Below are 23013 nucleotides of genomic sequence, written 5' to 3' on the forward strand. Positions count from 1 at the left end.
AAGGAGAAAGAAAATCAGACAGTGACAGGCAGAGAGAGAAGAAAAACAGAGTCAGGGAACCTTGGACAAAAAGGAAGAGAGAAGAGCCCATTCTTCTCTCTCTTCCCAATCGTCCATCTCTTCTGGAAAACAACAACAACAACAAAACCAACCACAAACAAATAAGCAAAAACTCACAAAATTACAAACAAACAAAAAATCATGGAAACTCCAAATGGAATCGATATTCACTTTGCTGTAGGGGGAATGAGTGACCTGGGACTTCGATTTCAATGAGTGCATGGAGAAAGAATGGAAGTTCTACAGACTCCAAAACATCTAGCACCTCTCTAATAGCCTTCTGCCTGTTCTATATCCTTTTTCCAGTTGGCTTCAGAATTATCCACACAGTAAAGAAGAAGAAATTAATAGGGCACCTGCGTAGCTCACTCAGTTAAGCCTCTTGCTTCAGCTCAGGTCATGATCTCAGGGTCCTAGGATCAAGTCCTGCATTGGGCTCCCAGCTCAGTGAAAAGTCTGCTTCTCCCTTTCCCTCTGTCTGCTGCTCCCCTTGCTTTTGCTCTCTCTCTAATAAATAAATAAAATCTTTTTTAAAAACTAAAAAAAAGAGAAGAAATTGAATCTAATGAGGCAAAAACTTCTGAACCAGAGGACAGAAACTGGCCAGCTCCATGCCTTCTCTTCTCCCCTGAAAACCCAAAGGACATCCTTCAAGGAAAACAAGGACTCTTCCTTCTTTTCCTAGCTCAGAATACTTTCCACCCTGAGAAATAACCCTATCTTTTAAGTCCAAACCCTTCCCACTTGTTCAGGGACAGAGTTTCATTCACCTCTATCATTTGGCCATACAGCACAGGACCTGCTACACAAAAGTTATAAGTAAGTGTCCCTTAAATGAACAAATATACACTAATTCTAGACATATAAGTATATACACACAAACATATATGTTTACACACAAACATATGTATATATGTATATTTGCTGCTTATATTATATGAACTTTTATAAGGTTTGTACACAATACTAAACAAAAATGTTCTAGTAATTTCCCTCTAGATCTACTCTCAGCAGTGTTCTGAACCACACTGATGTCATCATAATCCAAACTATTCACTCAGCATAAGCTCTCTCATCTAATCAGAAAGGCCTGCTGATTTTATCTGCTAAGTGTCTCCTAATTTATCCCTCACATAATGCAGCTACATGCCAAAAGAAAAGTTGGAATGGTCTCCCTACTCTATTCTATCCCCACATTGTTGCCAGTATCCTTTTTAATCAAGTCACATTCTTCATGAAACACCTTCAAGAGAAATCCATAAGGAAATAACTCCCCATTTCCTTCAGAATTAAAATCCAACTTTCTACTTTGGTGTTGGGAACATTCCCAATTACACCCAACCCACCTACCAACAGTCATTTCCTACCATTCTCCCTCTGCATCTCTAACCACATCAAATTTGTCAACGATCCCTAAACCCTCGTTTTTCTCTTCCCATGGACATTTACATTTAGTCCCCACCCTCCGTCCACCCCCACTTCTCCACATCTAGATATGGGAAAACTCAGCTCAAATTGCATTTTGTTCCTCAACCTCATACTCATCCTTAGGGAGAATTAGTCATTCCTGTCCCTGGGTTTCCAATATACATGAAATATGTATTTATTATAGCTCATATCATAGCATGTGGTAATTATTTAAGTAATTTCTTCTCCATTAGACCATGAGCTGTACAGCTATCGACACTGCCTTATTGGTGTTTAAAAATATCCCAGGACTTATCACACAGAACCTGTGTGTAGTAGGAACCTGAAAAATACATGAAAAATTAATAAACATACCTTTCTGTGCTTTAATTAGTTGTTTTCCAATTTCTAGTGTCACATAGGCAGTACCATTTAGAACTATGTCAGTTATGGTCTTCCAAGCATTAGGAGAGAGTCTTTCGGTGGGAGAAATAAAATTCCCTGCCGCATTGTTTATCACAATCTAATAAATGAATAAGGCAAGTGACACAAATTTTTAGATAAGGAATAACATTTTCCCTGAAGAGTTTTTACTTCTGAAACTTATTATTCCAAATAATACAATAAAGCTAAAGCTGATAGTCTGCTATAAAATAATACCACCAGATTTGGTTTGGTTTTACTTTTTTTGAGCCTGTAAAAATCTCCTGAGTATTTACCAAATTTCAGAATCCTAATCCCTGTCAATAGCAGGGTAGAATCTATCATTATGAAAACAAATACAGATAAGCATATCTACCATCTGTCTATACTGTATTTCAAGGAATCTCAAAATGTCGTTCAATTTCTGGTGATATTTTGGCTTAATTTACCCAATGAAATTCTTGGTTGATAACATGTTTCTTCACTATCAATAAAGATTCTACCTAGTTCTATTAGCAGATCAATATTATTGGTCTGTCTGAAAATACCTTTAACTTAGAACAGTGCTCTGGGACTACCAGAGGAAATGACTTCTTTCTGATACATGAACCAAAAAACAGCAAAATACCCATGCACATCTTGAGTCTTAAAAAGAAAAATTTGGAGTATCTTGTAGATTTCTTTACTTGAATCATTCTCCTATACTGATAGAGATAATCAAAAGTTATTAGGAAAGGCAAAGAGCATGAACCATTTAAACTAGATATTGTGCTCTTGGATAACTGCTCTTCTTATTTCATGATCTTATTAAAGAAAGTGAAATCAAGTTTGACTGCAAACGCATTTTTAAAGTATTTCCGAAAGGCAATGGTGTAGCAGTTCACCTAATCTGTTCCCTGCTCTGACCAGAGCTGGATCTTTCCTAGGGACAGAAAATAGGGGCTTCTCAACACAGCATTTGCTCACATCAGTATTTTATTTCCTTAGTGCATCCTCAGCACATCTTGGTGGGTGTCATCAATGTCAAAGGCCCCATCAATGGTCAAAGGCCTCATCACCATTACACTTACATCAGGATGTCCTGCAACTTTGATCAATTCTGATACAGTGTTTTGCACCATTTCAGGATTCCTCACATCACACTGAAGCGCATGAACCTGAAAAATATCAGAGAGAAAGAGGAATCCTCAATTTTTTAGACTTCTTAAACCAAAAACATGAATAAGTTACTTAAGCATGTTTTAATTCCTAAATCTAAATTAAATAACTCTTTTTAATATACCTTATTTCCAGTTTGAGAAGAAATTTCTTCTGCAGTCTCTTTTAAAACATCAATCTTCCTAGAAATAAACACATAGTACTTCACATGAGTTCTGAAATGACTTCATATTATTTTTTCTTTTTAATTCCATAAATTAAAAAACAAAGAGCATCTATAGCTTAAACAGAGGCAATCCTGACAAAATACAAAAGCTGTATCTACAAACAAATCAGTTTGAATGAATTCATTTTCTACAAGTTAAATTAGTACAATTTTTGCATATCTAATACTCAATTACTGAATTATTTACTTTTAAACTAGTTGTTTTATATCTACACACATATTTAAACTTATTTCTGTAATACAAAAATACTGATTCAAAGGGATACATGCACCCTGATGTTTATAGCAGCATTATCAACAATAGCCAAATTATAGAAAGAGCCCAAATGTCCATCAACTGATGATAAAGAAAATGCAGGGTGTGTATACACAAATACACACACACACATATATTTATATGGATAAAGAATGGATAGATATACATATGAATAGATAGATATCTATATACATATATGAATGGATAAAGGAGTGTCTTGATGGAATATTACTCAGCCATCAAAAAAGAATTAAATCTTACCATTTGCAGCAGTGTGGATGGAGCTAGAGAGTATTATGCCAAGGGAAGTAAGTCAGTCAAAGAAAGAGAAATACCATATGAATTCACTCATGTTGAATTTAAGCATCAAAACAGATGAATATAGGGGAGGGGAAAATAGAAAGAGGGAGGCAAATCAGAAGAGACCCTTAACTATAGAGAACAAATTAAGGGTCACTGGAGGGGAAGTGGTTGGGGAATGGGCTAGATGGGTGATGGGTAGTAAGGAGAGCACTTGTGATGATTACTGGGTGTTATATGTAAGTAATGGATCACTAAATTTTACTCCACAAACTAATATTATGCTATATGTTAGCTAACTAGAATTTAAATGAAACTTGAAACTTGACAAAAATAAAACAAATAAAATTATTTCACTAATTACAATAATTTCTGTTCCCTTGCCCAAGCCTGCTTTCGAAAGAAAACATACTCATGATATAATGTAAACTTCTACTATACAAAATCTGTTATGTATAAAATGTGTTAGATTTTAGACCGAATTTAAGAATATAAAAGCATCATATGTATTGTTTCATACTCTTGAAAGAAACATGAAAAATAAACCATAAACATATATTATGTAGTATTACAAAGAAAATAATATATTAGGGGTGCCTGGGTGGCTCAGTGGGTTAAAGCCTCTGTCTCCGGGTCAGGTCATGATCCCAGAGTCCTGGGATCAGGCCCCACATCAGGCTCTCTGCTCCGCGGGGAGCCTGCTTCCTCCTCTCTCTGCCTGCCTCTCTGCCTGCTTGTGATCTCTGTCTGCCAAATAAATAAATAAAATCTTTAAAAAAATTTTTTTAATTATTTGTAAAAACATAATATTTTTTTTAAATGTTCTTGCCAATTTGCATTAAAGGAAATATCTGAAAGAAATTCCTTTGGCCCTTTGTAATTTACATGATGACTTGTCATTCAGATTCTTATTCAGCCTATGTAAAAATCTGACACTGTGCAAAATAGGAAGAAGGTGTAGATTTTTTTGACCAGTCTCTGGTCTCTAAAGTTCAGTCTCTGAAGTTGTAGACTTACACAGTTACAGGATCCCAGGATAGACCTAAATAAGAAATTCCATCTATATGGCCTTATCCTTCCTACATTTATCACAATAGATGTTTTAAAACATCTGCCCATCTTATAGAGAATGGAAGGATTATATCCATTATCCTAATACAACGTTAATTATCCCTAGAAGCAGTAACTATAATCACTCTTACTGAAAACAGCCTCAATACAGTGCTTTTTAACTTAAGCTTCAGGTACAAGAAAAAAAATTCTATCACTAAATTTGAGAAATATATATACCATGAGTTCCATAATCAATCATTACTGATCTTCCTCAATCTAACAACGGGGTTACATCCCTGGTAAACCCACTGTAAGTTGAAAATACCATAATGTGAAAATGTATTTTAATATACCTAAGCTACTCAACATCATGGCTTCATCTGGCCTACCTTAAATTAGCCTATAGTTGGGAAAAATCATCTGACACAAAGCCTGTTTTATAATAAAGTGTTAAATCTCTCATGTAAACTTACTGAATACCACACTGAAAGTGAAAAACAGAAGGGCTGTATGTGTATAAAATGACTGTGTTCTTGGTTGTTCACTCTCACAACTGAGCGGCGGCTCACTGGAAGTTGCACTTCACTGCCGGCATCAAGAAAGAGCATCTTACTGCATATTATCAGCCTGGGAAAGGTTCCAAATCCAAAATTTCAAGTACAATTTCTACTGAATGTGTATCACTTCTACACCGTTGTGAAGTCGAAAAATCCTAAACTGAATCAATGGAAATCATGGTCCATCTGTATTTCTATCATTACAAATTATAACTGGTTTTTCCAAGGAGATTTATTTAAATAATCTAAAGGATATGCCATAGAAAATTAAGATGAAAAACAAAACTCTGACAAATAGTGTTTTCAATATCATGGCACAGAACTGTTCTATAATAGGCTCTTGCCAGATAACTCACTGAGCATGACTTACCGGCTGGCTATCACACACTGAGCTCCCAGGCTGGACAGAAGAGTGGTCATTCCTTTACCAAGGCCAGTACCTCCCCCAGTCAGAAACGCCACTTTTCCTTGAAAACTATTAGGTGGTAGCATGGCTTTTTGAAGGGGTTTGAAGAATTTAGACTGAAAAGCTTCATTGTTTTGATACAGTATTTTTGTTCCATAACTGAAAAACTGAAAGGGAAAAAAAAAGATTAATTAAAATTTTCAAAAATGCATTTCCACAAAATAGATGATTTTCAAAAAACTTACTCTTGAATTTACTATTAATCAAATTCTTGGGTTAACAAACCCACTGTAAACATATTGTATTGCATTTAATCAATTATGATTTTCTTACTGAAATGTTAAGCAACATAGTGGAATGGTTAAAAGCATGGGCTTTGGAACAAGACTACAAAGGACAGAATTTTCCCATTAGTCGCATAACCTTCAGCAAGTGATTCAACCTCTGTGTGCCTCAGTTTCTTCTATAAATGGAGACAATAACAGAACCTAACTCAAAGGATATTGTAAGCATCACATGAGTAAATACAAGTAAAATACCAAGACCATTGTTTAGTTTAAACCAAGCACTTCATAAATGCTAGTATTATTATTTACAAGGGTTCTGCTTAAATTTAACTTTAAAAAGCACTAACATAGCAAGGAAACAGTCAATAAAACTAAAAGGCAGCCTACTTAACAGAAGAAGATATCTGCAAATGTCTTATGAGATAACAGGCTAAGATGCAAAAAATCCAAAATCTATCAAGAACTTATGAAATTCAACACCCAAAAAAATAAAAAATCAAGAAATGGGTAGAAGACATGAATAGGTATTTCTCCAAAGAAGACAACCAAATGGCTAACAGACACATGAAAAAGTGTTCAACATCACTTCACATCAAGAAAATACAAATCAAAACCACAATGAGATACCACCTCACACTGGTCAGAATGCCTAAAATTAACAACTCCAGAAATAACAGATGTTGGCGAGGATGCGGAGAAAGGGTAACCCTCTTACACTGTTGGTAGGAATGCAAACTGATTCCACCACTCTGCAAAACAGTATGGAGGTTAAAAATAGAGCTACCCTAAGGCCCAGCAATTGCACAACTATGTATTTATCCAAAGAATAAAAAAATTGTGACTCAAAAGGGACACATGTACCCCAATGTTTATAGCAGCAATGTTCACAATAGCCAAAATATGGAAAGAACCCAGATGTCCATCAACAGATGAATGGATGAAGAAGAAGTAGTATACATACACAATGGAATATTACCCAGCCATCAAAAAGAATGAATTCTTACCATTTGCAATGACATGGATGGAAGTAGAGGATATTATGCTAAGTGAAATAAGTCAGTCAGAGAAAGACAAATGCCATATGATTTTATTCATATGTGTAACTTAAGAAACAAAATAGATGAACACAGGGGAAGGGAAGGAAAAATAAGATGAAAATTAAAAGCGAGGCAAACCAAATCTAGGAAACAGAGGATTGCTGGAGGGGAGGTGGGTGGAGGGAAGGAATAACTGGGTGATGGGCATTAAGAAGGGCACACGATGTAATGAGCACTGATAAATCACTAAATTCTACCACTGAAACTAATAAAAAAATAAAAAATGATCCTAGTTAAAAGATGCAAATAAAAGTTGCAAAAAAAAAAAGGAAAGAACATAAAGCACATTCATCTTTTAACAAGAATAATTTGGATAAAAATAACATTCCATTTTTGAATCATTGAAAAAAGTTATTCAAATTTCCTCATAAGGCTTATTAAATCAAATGTCTTTTCCTATGTTGTCTTCCTGAGAGTAAATTTAGAATAGATAACTATTTGTTATATTTGAAATAGGGGGAAAATAATATCTTACACTAAAAATATTTGTATTGCCCTATCTTATCATTCTTACAATTCACATTCTCACATTACTTGTGAAAAACCCTGCCACTCTCTAACATCTAATTCTAAAAACAGACTTTTTTAAAAAACATTTTATTTAATTATTTGACAGAGAGAGATCACAAGTAGGCAGAGAGAGAGAGAGGAGGAAGCAGGCTCCCCGCTGAGCAGAGAGCCCAATGCGGGACTCGATCCCAGGACCCTTAGATCATGACCCGAGCCGAAGGCAGCGGCTTAACCCACTGAGCCACCCAGGAGCCCCTAAAAACAGACTTTTAAGTGTTGAACATAACAAACAATAAAGAGTTAATTTCATCAAATGCTTACCATGTGTCAGGCTTCAATTATCAAACCAGTTAATCTTCACCACGCTATGAAATAGATACCATTTTTACCCCACTGTACAGGAAGGACCCAGAGAAGTTAATTATATTGCCCAAGTCACAGAACAAAGATACCAATGTGGTCTGATACTCCAGCGCCCTCCCTCATCATCACCTTGTGTATTTCCTCACTACTCACTGAACTTCTACAGACCTTAATGATCACCCCAAAGAGGCACATGATATTCCCCAGGTCATGGCTGGAAATTTAAACTCCAGAATCTTATCATTTCCTGATAGAATATTCCTGCATGCTAAGTGGGTTTCCATCAGTTGGTCTAGGATATCTAGAAATGTATACTAAAGAAATAACTGGCAATGTAGTCAATGATTTAAGAGAAGGCTGTTTATCAACAGGAAGTACACAAGAAAATGCGTATGATACAATGTTAAGTGAAAAAGGTACACAATATGTTCTGAACTATAAATAAAAATATATGCTTAGAAAAAAGACTACAGGGGCACCTGGTTGGCTCAGTGGGTTGAGCCGCTGTCTTTGGCTCAGGTCATGATCTCAGGGTCCTGGAATTGAGTCCTGCATCAGGCTCTCTGCTTAGCAGGGAGCCTGCTTCCCTCTCTCTCTCTCTCTGTCTGCCTCTCCGCCTACTTGTGATCTCTCTCTGTCAAATAAAAAAAAATAAAATCTTAAAAAAAAAAAGAGACTACAAAATAACAACAGTAAGTAGATTCAATATTTACCATGTTCCAAGGTCTACTAAAGACTTTTAATGCATTACCTTGCAACAATCCTGTAAGGTGAATTCTATCATTATCGCCAAATTATAGGAAAAAAAGCTGAAACATAGAAAGTCAAGTAACTAATTTTTAAAAACAAATAACCAGTTGAAAGGAGCCGACTCAAATCCAAGATGTGTCTGAGTTCAGGGTCCATCCATTACCTTCCTTACACAGTTATTATCTCTAGGTGATGAGATCATGGATGATTATTTTTGCTCTTTGTTTGGTTGGTATTTCATATTTTAAAATCTTTTCAGAAGTATGATTTGCTTTTATACTCAGCAAAAACTGCTGTTGAAAGACAAAAATTTGAAAACATGTATAAAGTAATTGGTGAAGATAAATCTGTAAATCTGATTATGTTCCATGCTTGCTGGTCGTTGTATTTCCTTTAACTTCATGTTGACAAAGCATTTTCCTTTTGTATCCCTTTGCCAGAGCATAATAATCCAAGTGACCTACAATAATAATCATTCTCTACATAAATGGCAGTTTTACTTAAGGTTGCCGCCGCCTCCAGGACTACTACATTAAGATGATGAATCAGGAAATTTGCACAAGTAGGCTGGTGAGTTAGTCACTTCCCATTAATAATGAAAAAAAAATGTATTCTAATTTTTCAAAGGCTCTAAAATGAATTTTTATTTATTTAGTGTTGATTTGTATAAGGAATACGATGTGGTACTTCATGAAAGATAAATTAAGTAACTAAATAAAGTATTTGTGTATATACAAACATTTTTTTATTTATCTTAAAACATTTTCCAACCTCCCAAATAATAAATCACTTTGATAATAATTCCTACTAAGTGTCTATAAGGTATCAGGTTACTACATAGCACAGGCTTATCTGTTGTATTTTATTTGACCTAATCAATACTGATTTTTCCCACCAAACCAGAAGTGAAGAAATTGATCTATTTTAAATCATATTACCTTCTGATAATTCATAACATATATGTTATTGAATATTAAATTCAAACCATCTGTTTGCCTAAAAGCAGGTTTTTCATTTCAATATTAAGACCCATAGCGATGACCAGACCTCACAGAATCATGTTATATTCAGTCTCCTATTTCCAAAAAGGAAGATCCTGAATAACCTGAGATAGCATTTTGGCCATTTCTTTTTGAGTAATAAAAAGTGAATACAAAACAGACTGTAAAGTTTTCAAATCTTGCTTTGTGTTTTTTCTAGAAATAAGTTGTCTTCTGAAAATAGATATAACACCTTTCGTATCAAGATTGATTTCTCAGGACATTTTTTTTTATGTAAATTCAAGTTAGTTAACATGTAGTATATTATTAGTTTCAAGGGTAGAACTTAGTGACTCATCAGTCGCATGTAACACCCCGTGCTCATTACATCAGATAGTGCCCTCCTTAATGCCCATCACCCAGTTACCCCATTTCCCCCAACCCCCTCCTCTCCAGCAACCCTCAGTTTGTTCCCTATAGCTGAGTCTCTTACAGTTTGCCTCTCTCTCTGTTTTTTTTTCTATTTTTTTAATTTTTTTTTTTATTTTTTATAAACATGTATTTTTATCCCCAGGGGTACAGGTCTGTGAATCAGCACTCACCAAAGCACATACCCTCCCCAATGTCCATAACCCCACCACCCCTTCTCCAAACCCCTCTACCCCCAGAAACCCTCAGTTTGTTTTGTAAGATTAAGAGTCACTTATTGTTTGTCTCCCTCCCAATCCCATCTTGTTTCATTGATTCTTCTCCTACCCACTTAAGCCCCCATATTGCATCACCACTTCCTCATATCAGGGAGATCATATGATAGTTGTCTTTCTCTGCTTGACTTATTTCGCTAAGCATGATACGCTCTAGTTCCATCCATGTTGTCACAAATGGCAAGATTTCATTTCTTTTGATGGCTGCATAGTATTCCATTGTGTTTATATACCACATCTTCTTGATCCATTCATCTGTTGATGGACATCTAGGTTCTTTCCATAGTTTGGCTATTGTGAACATTGCTGCTATAAACATTTGGGTTCACGTGCCCCTATGGATCACTACGTTTGTATCTTTAGGGTAAATACCCAGTAGTGCAATTGCTGGGTCATAGGGCAGTTCTTAGCAAACTCAACACCCAAAGAACAAATAATCCAATCAAGAAATGGGCAGAGGACATGAACAGACATTTCTGCAAAGAAGACATCCAGATGGCCAACAGATACATGAAAAAGTGCTCCATATCACTCAACATCAGGGAAATACAAATCAAAACCACAATGAGATATCACCTCACACCAGTCAGAATGGCTAAAATCAACAAGTCAGGAAATGACAGATGCTGGCGAGGATGCGGAGAAAGGGGAACCCTCCTACACTGTTGGTGGGAATGCAAGCTGGTGCAGCCACTCTGGAAAACAGCATGGAGGTTCCTCAAAATGTTCTCTCTCTGTTTTTATCTTATTTTTCCTTCCTCTCCCCCATGTTCATCTGTTTTGTTTCTTAAATTCCATATATGAGGGAAATCATACAGTATTTGTCTTTCTCTGGACAGCTTTAAAATCTAAAATTCTTAAAACTCTCTAACATCTTCAATTTTGGCAAACAAATTTACTTATTAGAAGTTCTAAAATCTTCCCTCTCCCAAAAAAAATCAGCTATCATCTACCTTCCCCTCCATATAACTCTCCCTCATCATATAAACAATATTTTCTTCCTTCATGTGGTCCTAAATGATAGCATCTAAACTAATGAAAAGTGATCATACTTCTAATCCCTCAGAATGGCAATTCTTTTAAGAGTCTTGACTGTCCCCTTCTAGAGAATGAAAACTATATACTATTGAGATTTCATCTTAAATTACCTAAGTATTTTGGCTGGTCTCAAATGCTAGAATAAATAGCTACAACAAAGGCAAATTGGTGACTCATACCACATGTTTTGTTAGGCCTGCCCAATGTTTGAAAATTTTTGAGCCAATATTTGGATACCGAGAGAATTCAGATAAAAATCAGAAGCTCAACCAACACGTAGGTCCAGCTTCTGATAAGGCTGAGTTAATGTCTCCTTGAGACAAGGCCTGAGCTCTGTCCAGTCCCCACACACAAAGGTAAAGTGAATCCTTTTCACTGGGCTACCACTGTCATTTCTAGGACCATCCAGAGCTTAAGGCATTTGAGTTCATGACCCTTTATCTAAATGAAACCCAAGAATCCAATACATATTAGAAAGCAGAAATGATTTTTTTCCTTTTTTCAATACCAATATAAAAACAATTGTTTAATATTCTAGGTATACTATAAAGAAAATTGAGTTTCAAATCTGTAAAAATCATTATTAACAGACCCTCACACAGAATTCATGGAGCTAAGGAATGTAATATTTAAATAACTCCTAGAGATCTTACCATCATTGTCACCATTACTAATTGACTAATTGGAGGCTGGGCCTCCACATTAAAATCCCATACCTTGAAAACACTTATGTCCCTGGAGTGCCAGTCGGTTAAGCATCTGCCTTCAGCTCGGGTCATGATCTCTGGATCCTGGGATCAAGGTGGACCTCAGGTTCCCTGCTCAGCAGGGAGTCTATTTCTCCCCCTCCCTCTGTCTCTCCTCCCCACTCCGGTTCTCTCTTTCTCTCTCTCAAATAAATAAATAAATAAAATATTTAAAACAAACAAACAAAAAACAACAACAACAACAAAAAACACTGACATCCTCCAGAGTAAAAAATGCAAAAATTAAACTCTTTAGCATAATACTCAAGCTGGACAACATGGCCTCAACCTACCTTTCCCGGCCCTATTTCTAACCATTTCTACCACTTAGAGGTATACTCTATGCTCACCAACCTCTTAACATTCCTGAAACCTGCCAATAACTTTCTCCTTTGGCCTTGCTCCTGATTTCTTGTCTTCCTGAACTACCCACTTTATTTGTCAACCTAGCAGAACCAAACTTCAAAACAAAGCCAAAGTGTCAAAAATTGTTGACACTTTTGAACATGTGCCTTTGTTACAAATGGGCCAAACAAATCCCTCCCTCCAACAGGATCTCCATTTTCAGCACCAGACTGCGAGCACCCAGGAAGACAAAACAGTCGCCATTCATTACTGTAATTGGGTTTCTAACACCAGTTAAAACATTCAGTAAATGCTTGTTTCACTGATGGTAACCCTGACTGGCCAGGCTCCAATGCCATCAAAAGTGCATGAGTGCAGACAAGTAGTCTTAATGGAGCTATGGATACAAACCCAGCTCTCTGTCACTTGTTTCATCAAGTTGAAATAGTCATTTCCCATGATTCTAAATAATGCCATCTCAAAAAGTAGTTTAACCCCCAAAATTAGTTTAACCCAAAAAAACCTATTGATACATTAATATTAACAAGTTATTTGCAAAAAGAAAAACTGGGCAAAGGCTTTAAAAGATAGTCCACATGCAAAAAATACAACCATTGTTATAACTGAGTGAATGTAATTAAACAAGATATCATTTATCTCTCACAAGATTGGTAAGGTTCAAAATCTCATAATACATAATACAAAAAAATTGCTTATTCAAGTCACTCCTAAAATCTGCTGATATGAGTTGGAGCAACTTCTTTGGAGGCCAATTTGGTAAAATTTATCAAAATATTTGACCCAGCAATTCTACATTTAGGAATTAATCCGATAGATATACTCATTCGTTCGGGTATGGAGGGAGAAGCTATGTTCAAAGATATGCACTACGATGAAAATGAAATTAACAATTCTCTTCACAATCACATCAACAGGAATAAAATGCTTACTAATATATTTAATAAAAGTATAAGATTTATAAATTTAAAACTATAAAACACCATAAGAGATTAAAGAGGCCCTAAATAAATAAAAAGACATCCTGTGTTCACGGATTAGAAAACTTAATTTTGCTAAAATGACAATACCCCCAAACTGATCTACAGATTCAATGTAATTCCTATCAAAATCCCAGTTGGGTTTTTGCAGAAGTTGATAAGCATATCTCAAAGTTCACTTTTAGAGACTCAGAAATGCAAGGGATACAGAATAGTCAAACATATAGTATACAAAAGATTGTTTGTAATCAAAAAGACTAGAAAACAATCTATCAGCATTTCAATAGGGGATATACCCCACCAGTTAGGGCACATCCATACAACAAGATACTGTGTATTTTGCAATATTCTATTAATATTCTATTAATTCTATTAATATTCTATTCTATTCTAATAACAATATGTGGCTATTCAATCACTCAACAAATATTTGTTGAATACCAAGAATACAAGGCAATACATGTTAAAGGAAAAATCCACAGTAGGGAAATATGTATAAAATACTCCCATCTGTGTGGTGTTTTTTAATGAAAATATCTCCATATATATGTTGATATATAAACAAAAATTATTGGAATGATCTACAAGAAACTATTCAGTCCCTTAGGAGAGGGACTTTCTATACAGTCACTGCATATCATTTTGTACTGTTGAGTGTTAGATATGCTCATAAATTAATTTTACTAAAAACAGTTAACATAGGGGCACCTGCATGTCTCAGTCAGTTGTGTGTCTGACTCTTGTTTTCAGTTCAGGTCATGTTCTTGGGGTTGTGGGATAAAGAGCCCAGAATAAGACTCCCCACTCGGGGGGACTCTGCTTCCCCTTTGCCTCTCCCTTTGCTCCCCAACCCCGGCTTGTGCACTCTCTCTAAAATAAGTAAATAAATCTTTTTTAAAAATAGCACAAAATCAAATCATATTTGCAAGCACATGATCTAAAAAGGGTATAAAGGAAAAGTTACAGCAAGAATACTAGCATATGATCAGTGTTCTGAGGATGTTACTTAAAGTGTAAGTACTATTTATTCCACACATAAGTGTGAGCTATACTTAAAAGGAAAATGAAACACGACCATATCTATTTATTTGGGGGGGGGGTTCTAAGTACCTATTGGTTTAGGTTAACACGAATTTTTTTTTTTAACACGAATATTTTTTTAAGAGCAAATTTATCCTGACTCAAATTCACAGAATAAGAGCTTTGCATATTGGGCCTTGACTGTCATATAAAAATGTCAGCTTGGTAAAGACCTGACAATCTTGTTTTTCAAAGGTTATCTTCGGGAAATGTGTATTTTTGCACTCCCAATGCAACCCAATAGTCCGTGCACAATAAGCCTCTAGTAAATTACTTCCTGATGTATTTTTTCTAGTTGCCTAGACCACTGCCACTTCAGCATAGTGGAGGTGTCTCTTAGCCAGAAGCATCTCGAAGTTACAAGAGAGAGCTGGGCAAGATGCTCGACTTAATGCTCCAGCACAGAAACAGTGCTACAGAATGAAGAACTGTCCCACCCACAAATACCAACAGAAATCCTACAAACTGTAAAAAAAAAAAAAAAAAACTTAAGAGCCCCAATTCTGCCACAGGCCCTGTTGCACTCAAGCTGTGTGCCTGCGTGGATTGCTTGAGTATCTCTACCCTCTCCTTCACTTAAAGCAGGGCACTGAACAGAGGCCACTGATATTCTGAGCTTCTGCGGAACACGGATCCCGTTGCCACAGCAACTTGAAGGTAAGGCTGAGCAAACATAAAAGAAAGTGAGCTGGACCCCAAGCTGCAGTGGCTAGGCTGAATTATGCAGTTGTTGCCAGGAGCAACACAGAAATTACATTTTTAAGTCATGATACACCTTATAGCAATGAACATGAGTCTGAAAAAGTAGTTGCTCTGAGCTTCATGGTATATACTTCCTGTTTTTATTACAGTTCTTACTTGTCTGCAGTTACATGTGGACCAAACAGATGCTTCCCCCACGGAGATGGGGAGATGAAATCAAGGAGACAAATCAGCAGGCAGTTTGAAATCTTGAAGTGGGGTCTTCACTCCTGCTTACCTCTCATTTGAATAACCTCATTGATGCCCATCACACTAGTCATAACTAATATGACTACCTTTTTTGAACCAAAAAATAGAACCCCTGTTCTTGGAAAGGTTTTGTTTTGATTTGGGAATCTGCATATATATATGAAAAAATATTAGAGATAAACACAGTATGATTTGGTATGGAGTTGAGTCATTTATCTATTTTTAACGAGTTTTTTAAGGAGCATCTCCTATGCCGTAGGCACTGTTCTAGGAAATGGCCATCTAGCACTAAGCAAAACAGATACAATCTTCTACCTTGAGAGATTATTTTTAGAGGGAGGGGGATAAATAAATAATATATATACTTACATAGTATATTAAAAGCTAATACTCTCTGTGGAAAAAGGTGTTTAGAGGCCTGCTCTATACTGTTCTGCCTATGTTGAGAAGCAATGTAGGAGGCAAGGCTGGAAGCAGGGATGATGCTTCTGTAGCTGGCCAGGCAAGAAGTGATGATGGCTTAGACCTGGATGCCATCACCAGAAGGGGCAGGAAGTTAGCAAATGAAATTATTTGCTCGTAGGAAGGGCCCAGAAAATAAGGGTGTAATAAATTATCACTGTACTTAATATCATCTGGTCCAATTATTTCTTGCCTCAAAGCCCAACCTCAGCATATGTTGGTCTATTTCACTAAAGGCAGATAAGAGGGCCCCTACTTTCCTGAAAAGGTCAAACCCATTCAGCTGAGAGAGCCTTCTTCATCTCCCTCCCCTTTACCTCAGAATTCTATTACTCTTTGCATTGCCTTTGTGTTTTAGAAAGTAAGATCTAACTCTGAGCTAGAAGGAAATGGAGATCAGTCCCACAGAAGGTGTTGGTCTAGGGGAGAAGTAACGAGGGCAGCAGAAATAAAGACAACACTTTCCACACATATTTAACATGTAGTCTAGCCTGAATTCAGAAGCTAACCAGCTGGAAGTGGTGAGCAAGAAAGGGAGAGATGAAGATGAGCAAGTTCTCTAGCTTACATGGCTACTTGTTGGAAGCTGCTATAAAGGATAGGATTGACATGGGAAGACCCAAGTTGGAGGATTGAAGACAATGAGTTCCGTATTGGAAAGGCCATACCTGCAACACCTGTGGGACATTCGGGTGAACATACCTAACCTGTGGTTGGAAATACAGTTTTGGAGTCCAGAAAATAATTCATGGCTAAATGTAAGTGGCAACATTATTCAAGAATTTTGAGAGCCTGCAGTTCTACCACTGATGCAATGCAGTGTGGGAGTTTCCCCATACTGGAAATACCAAAGAAGAATTGTCCCCTTACTTAACTTACTGATATTTACCCAGGCATTTCTGATTCCAAAGTGAATCATCACCTCAGGAAGAGAACAGCATAGGATAATTGAGACAGTTAATCATTTTCTACCTGGAATTTTCTTTAAAAACCAAGGGTTGCCAAACCTTGATGGAATGCCTTCTATTATGGGCTGTAGGCAAACCTAACTTTAGAAATTCCCTCCTCTTTCAATGTGTTTTTATAATGATTTTTGTGGATATCTATGTATATTTTTAATATTCTAAAATTAGCTTTATAGTTTTGGGAGGAAGTTTGTTTTGAAATTTCTTCACATGCATATTTGAGCTCTGACACCACCACTGATCCATGGGATTCCTTCCAGTGACTCCCTTCAAGGCCTCTTTCCCTTCACCTGAGAGATCCAACCCATCTCCAGTCCCACGTATTTAACCTCCCAGTCAGTATCTTTCCTCTCCATCCACTGCTTGACTTCCAAGGTCTTCCAAGGTCACCCACAAATACAGAGGTCCTACTTTATGTCATCTCTTGTCTCTGGTCTCCAGTGTCTCCTCTCTTCAGTTTCTCTGTGATGCTGCCCTCCAGAATACTGCAAACCTGCTCATGGTACTTTTCACCCTAAGGCTGATCTATGGCTCCCTGGCAGCTGCATAAATTCCAGATTCCTTTGCTTCACACAGCATGGCAATTCCTTGTGACTTGGCTCTTATCCATCTCTCCGGCCTCTTTTCCCTCTGCTTTACTCCCTTGAAATCTGCACTCAAGAAAACAAAACACTCAGGGTTCTCCAAACATAAATTGTTTCCTACCTCCTTATCCTACCAATTCGATCCCCATATCACTCAACATTCATCATTCCAAAGGTAGTTCTAAGAGTTCTTCGGCCTTTCCTAACACTCCCAGACAGAATTAATGTTCTCATCTCCATTCCTGTAACCAGTTCGTCCTGGTAAGTGCCCTCTCTCAAAGGCACGGCCCTTAGCTCAAGGGCCAAAGACAGAAATCTGGGCTTTGTCTCATACCGCACATCCAAACCACAAAGTCCAGTTTGTTCTACCCTAAATAGCTCTAATGCTGCCCTTAGTACAGACTCCTTATCATTTTTGTTTGGACTTCTAGTCTCCCTATGTCAAGTCTTACCTGATTATTACTTCCCTGCTCACAACTGTGATGGTATTACAGCACCTCAATATGACCCAATCTTCCTTCCTCACCCCACCACCAACCAATCACCAAGGCCTCTCAATTTTCCTCTTAGGTATCCCTTGACTTTTAGTTTCTTTGCATCCACAGCCATTTCCTATGGGAGGCCACCACAGAGAGAGGAGTACCTAGATTTGACTACATGTCTCTATTTTTTTTTTAAAGATTTTTATTTATTTATTTGACAGAGAGAGATCACAGTAGGCAGAGAGGCAGGCAGAGAGAGGGGAAGGGAAGCAGGCCCCCTGCTGAGCAGAGAGCCCAATGCGGGACTCCTTCCCAGGACCCTGAGATCATGATCTGAGCCGAAGGCAGCGGCTTAACCCACTGAGCCACCCAGGTGCCCACATGTCTCTATTTTTACCTTCACTCCCATGCTGTCAGGCCAAAGCTCTCACTCTTTAATGTGGTCCACTGGCTGCTCAGTGGCTTCTGCTCATTAGTCGCCCCACCTGTCTCCCTATTCTCTACCTATACACTTTAGCCTGGCTTTTCACACAGACCACTCTCCCACATAGAACCTTCTTACTCATATTCCTCCCCTTGGATAACTCCCAATTCATCCTTCAAATTTTAGTCTAGATGTGTACCCCAAAATATATTCCATAAAACTGTACACCCCTCCTTTTGGGAGTGGGAAATGGCTTCTTCCCCAGTCCTGATGTGTCCTTCACATCAGGGGAGCTCAGTTAATGTAACTCTAGGCTTCTTCCCACACCCTTAGTTTCCTGGTCTCCGGAGATAGTTTATCTGACTGGTAGACTTTGACAGAATAGTTGGGCCTGAGTAGTTCTTAAGCCTTCCTCCTGAGATTTAGCTGCCTTCAGAGAACAATTCTACTGTCCTTGAGGCAACAAGTTTGCCTAATTCAGGAAGTCCAGTTAGCGGGGCCAGCTGGCTCTCACGTGGAATGGTAGTAAGTGATACTTTGGCCTCTGTCTTTACTCTTGTTTTTCAAACTGGAGAAGAGAGATGCTTTATTTCTGGACCTCTTCTGAGATCGAGAACACTCATCATAATACTTACCACATAAGACCATGTCATTCGATTATAAACTTCCAGAGAGAAGAAATCAGCTCTTTCTCATCCTTGTATCTCTAGTACACTGCCTAGCACATAGTAAATGCCCAGTCTGTCACATGAGTGAGTGAAGCCCACCATACTCTGACCCCGGCAACCTCTCCAGTCTCATCGTCACTGTACTTTTTTTTTTCCTCTAACCCTATATTTTAAACTCCACAACACTAAGTCACATTTTTTTTTTTTTTTTAAGAAATAGGCTATGTTCCCTCACTTCTTGATATATGCTATTCCTTAGGTATCATCACATTTGAGGCCCTATATAGTCCAACTCTGCCTTTAAAAGTCAGCCCTGGGAGTCACCTCCTCCATGATGCCTCCTCCAGGTACACACCATTTTGTTTACATATGTATTGTAACATACCTCTGCATTTTCAGTCTACTCACATCCTGTGTGACCTACTAGACAACCATTTTTCAGACATTTATATATTCTATAAAGCACAGCAAGAAATACACTTTATATTGCAACACGGTACACACATTCATTCATCTAACAGATATTTATTACCTGTTTACTCCATGCTAGGCACTATTACAAGCATAGAAATACAGCAGTGAACAAACAAGATATAAATCCTTGACTCCAAGAAGGTTCTATTCTGGAATTTTAGGTTGGGTACAGAAAGATTTCTTAAGCTTTCCAAATAGGAAAGCTTAGAAGGAAAGAAGATTCAAAACAGACAAGGAAAAAAAAACATCCACTGGCCTTCCATTTTTTCCCTGACAATATTCAGTGTCAGAAGACAATGAAAACAATGTTAACTCAGTTCTAAGGGGAAAATAAACATAATACATCCAAGTAAATTTATGTCTATGTAGCCATCCTTTTTACCAATACAGACACCTGGAATGATGTTCACCAAATTTAAAGCCTGGTTATTTCTGTGTGGCCAGTTTAGGGTCTTGTGCTACTTTTTTAAACTATATTACCTGAATTCATATTAGTTAGGTATCATTTTTATAAAAATCCTAAAGTATTACTCTTGGTAAAAACAAAAGGAAAAGAAGTATGGCAGTGTGCATCGCAGACATTTTATAATTAATTAATCCACAAAAGGAAGAATGGTAAAGTAAAAAAAAAAAAAGAAGTTCACAAAGTAAACTTAAGATGAACTGTGGTATTTCATATTCTATTCTATTTTTCTTAAACTCATTTTGCTCCACAGAATTGATTTCCATATCTACGCATGATTATCTATAGCTTGAAAAATATATATGAGGCTTGAGGTACCTGGGTGGCTCAGTCATTAAGTGTCTGACTGTCTGACTTCCACTCAGGTCATGATCCCAGAGTGCTGGGATCTAGCCCTGCTTCCTGGTCCCTCTGCTGTTCCCCCTGCTTGTGCACACTCCCATGCATGTGCAATCTGTCTCTCTCTGTCAAATTTTAAAAAGCCTAAAAAAAAAAAAAAATTATATATATGACTTAATGATAGTACAGATACCTTTTCAACCAAGTATTGCCAAAGAATGCCCAACATTTAATAGGCACTTGTTTAGCATTTCCTGATAAGCAACTGAATGCCTGCACATTTTCCTGAGAGTAACTTGAGAGCAGAGGTCATTATTTTTCATCTTTGCAACCCCAAGGCTGGGCACCCAGCCAGTTCTACAAACTGTTTTATAATGAACTTTGTGGTGATCAAAATAAATGTTTGTTGCACTGAGTTGAGGCCTACTAGGTAAACAGCACAATTTTTTTTTAAGATTTTATTTATTTATTTGACAGAGAGAGATCACAAGCAGGCAAAAAGGCAAGCAGATAGACAGGAGGAAGCAGGCTCCCCGCTGTGCAGAGAGCCCCATCCAGGACTCAATCCCAGGACCCTGAGATCATGACAGAGGCTTAACCCATTGAGCCACCCAGGCACCCATAAACAGCACAATTTTAATATAACACTTCATAAGTACGACTGTTGAACAAATGAAGCATTTCTTTCGGTAACAAAAATTTGGAGATTCAATTGTAATAACTAGTATTTGCCAACAAAAACATGATGTTTCTTGGAACAACCTCTCACTTCACAGATGTGAAGACATTTCTCAGAGGAGTTCAAACCCAAGGCTGCATGTGCCAGGAAAACAAAACACACCACAAGAGGTCTCTGTTGGCTCTGAACCCTTATCCTCAAAACTTCTATTTTTCTTAAGCAAAACAATTTCAAATTGTCAGATTACAATTAATTTTTAAATGAGTTCATTTTCTCCCTCTCATACTGTATTGTCTAATAGTGTCAAAAGAGTTGGGATATGCTCTGTGTGACCTTATTACTACAGTCCTAATGATTTGTTGGGGGGCTGGGAACAACCTTTGAAGACTCTTCTACCTCACAGAGCTGTTGTACACAGAGCAAGTGCCAGAAGAGGCCAGAAAACACAGGCTTCTCTCGCAATGACCAAAATCTTTAAAGGAAAACCGTATCCAAAAAATCTTAAGTGTTGAACAAATACCACTTTTTTAAAAGAAAGTTTTCTTACTTGAGAGATTTATACTATTCTCATGTTCACATTTGGAACTACGGTCTCCATTTCTCAAAAAAAAATAATGGCTGCCCATTTTCAACTGGACTAAAAAAACGTGCTTGGGAGAAGGCACTGTCTGCTTTTTTCCACATCTGCCTTCTTTTTCTTATCCTCTCCAGCTGTCTTCACCTGCATTTTTTATTTGAACTCTGGGTCAGGCGGACATACATAAGTTGACAAAACAAAAAGTTGTCTCTCCCAAAGTATGCGGCAAACAGAGGTTGCCCCCAGCCCAAGATACACCTCTCCCAGCTTTAGCTCTAGGAAAGGGAGTCTAGGTAGCTGGGTTTCGGGTTTTTTTCTTCTTATAAAAGTTTTTAAGTGAATATGTTTGTATTAGTTTTGAAGCTTCCAGGGACATGCAAACTCTGAGAACCGCACTTTCTCTGACAGCAGAAGGTGATTTGCTCCTTCTTAACCATAACCCCCGGCTCCCACCGCCCCCCCCCCCACCGCGCGTCCCCGCGCGTCCCCGCGCCCCGGAATGCCCTGTCCTCGCTCCCCGCACCCCGGGTTCCGGACCTTCGCTGTGCGCGCCCCGGGCAGCCTGTCCCGGAGACCCGCACGGGCAGGGCGCTCGCTGGAGCCGAGCCGGACCCTCAGTCCCTCCAGCGTCGCCTTACCCGCCGAGGACCGTGGTACCCAACAAGGAACACCCGACCTAGCAGCGCCATTTTGGACCTCCACGACTCAGTCCCGATACCCGCGGGGGTCAGGGGGCGGGGCCGGGGTAGGGAGCAGGGGCGGGCGGGGGACAGAACCGGAGCTGGGCGGGGAGCCAGGGCCGGGGCGGGGATTGAGGGCGGGGGCGGGGCCGGGGCGGGGGCGGAGGCGGAGGAGGTGGGGCCGGGGAGGGGCCGGAGGCGGGAGGCGGGAGGCGGGAGCCAGGAGAGGGGAGCCAGGGTTGCTCTCCGCGCTGCGACGCCCGGCGCCCGCTACCCCTAGTCCAATTCGTAGTTGGTGTGGCGCTGGATCTTACATCATCAGAGTAATAACATCTTGGATTTAAATCTCAGCCTCCCTTGTCCGGGGGCGGAGGAACAAAAGCAGGAACTTCCGGGCGGTTTTAATTTTCCGCAGGACATGCCTCCCCCTATCTTTGAGAGGCAGAAGCGGTTTGACCTCGGGTCCCGCCTTTGCTTTTCTCGCGAAGGGACTACCCAAGGGGTACTTTCAGTTCGTCATT

The 23013-nt window shown here is 38.4% G+C and overlaps 1 protein-coding gene across 3 annotated transcripts in view; it reads right to left on the reverse strand.

Annotated features, from left to right (window-relative positions):
• The window catches only part of DECR1 (2,4-dienoyl-CoA reductase 1), a 39757-nt gene extending 17168 nt beyond the window's left edge, over positions 1–22589 (reverse strand). The window contains exons 1-5 of one of the 3 annotated variants that reach the window (XM_082719700.1): positions 22451–22589; positions 5811–6013; positions 3173–3230; positions 2961–3047; positions 1843–1990 (exon numbers count right to left, since the gene is read on the reverse strand). In XM_082719700.1, the coding sequence (XP_082575826.1) occupies positions 1843–1990; positions 2961–3047; positions 3173–3230; positions 5811–6013; positions 22451–22501 (547 nt within the window). In that variant the 5' untranslated portion in view covers positions 22502–22589. Of the gene's footprint in view, positions 1–1842; positions 1991–2960; positions 3048–3172; positions 3231–5810; positions 6014–22349 lie in introns of all 3 variants that reach the window. The other 2 variants (XM_082719701.1, XM_082719702.1) reach the window with 2 other exon arrangements.
• Between the last annotated feature and the right edge of the window lie 424 nt (positions 22590–23013).

This window comes from Mustela nivalis (assembly GCF_964662115.1).
Source record: "Mustela nivalis genome assembly, chromosome: 2".
Taxonomy (NCBI): domain Eukaryota; kingdom Metazoa; phylum Chordata; class Mammalia; order Carnivora; family Mustelidae; genus Mustela; species Mustela nivalis.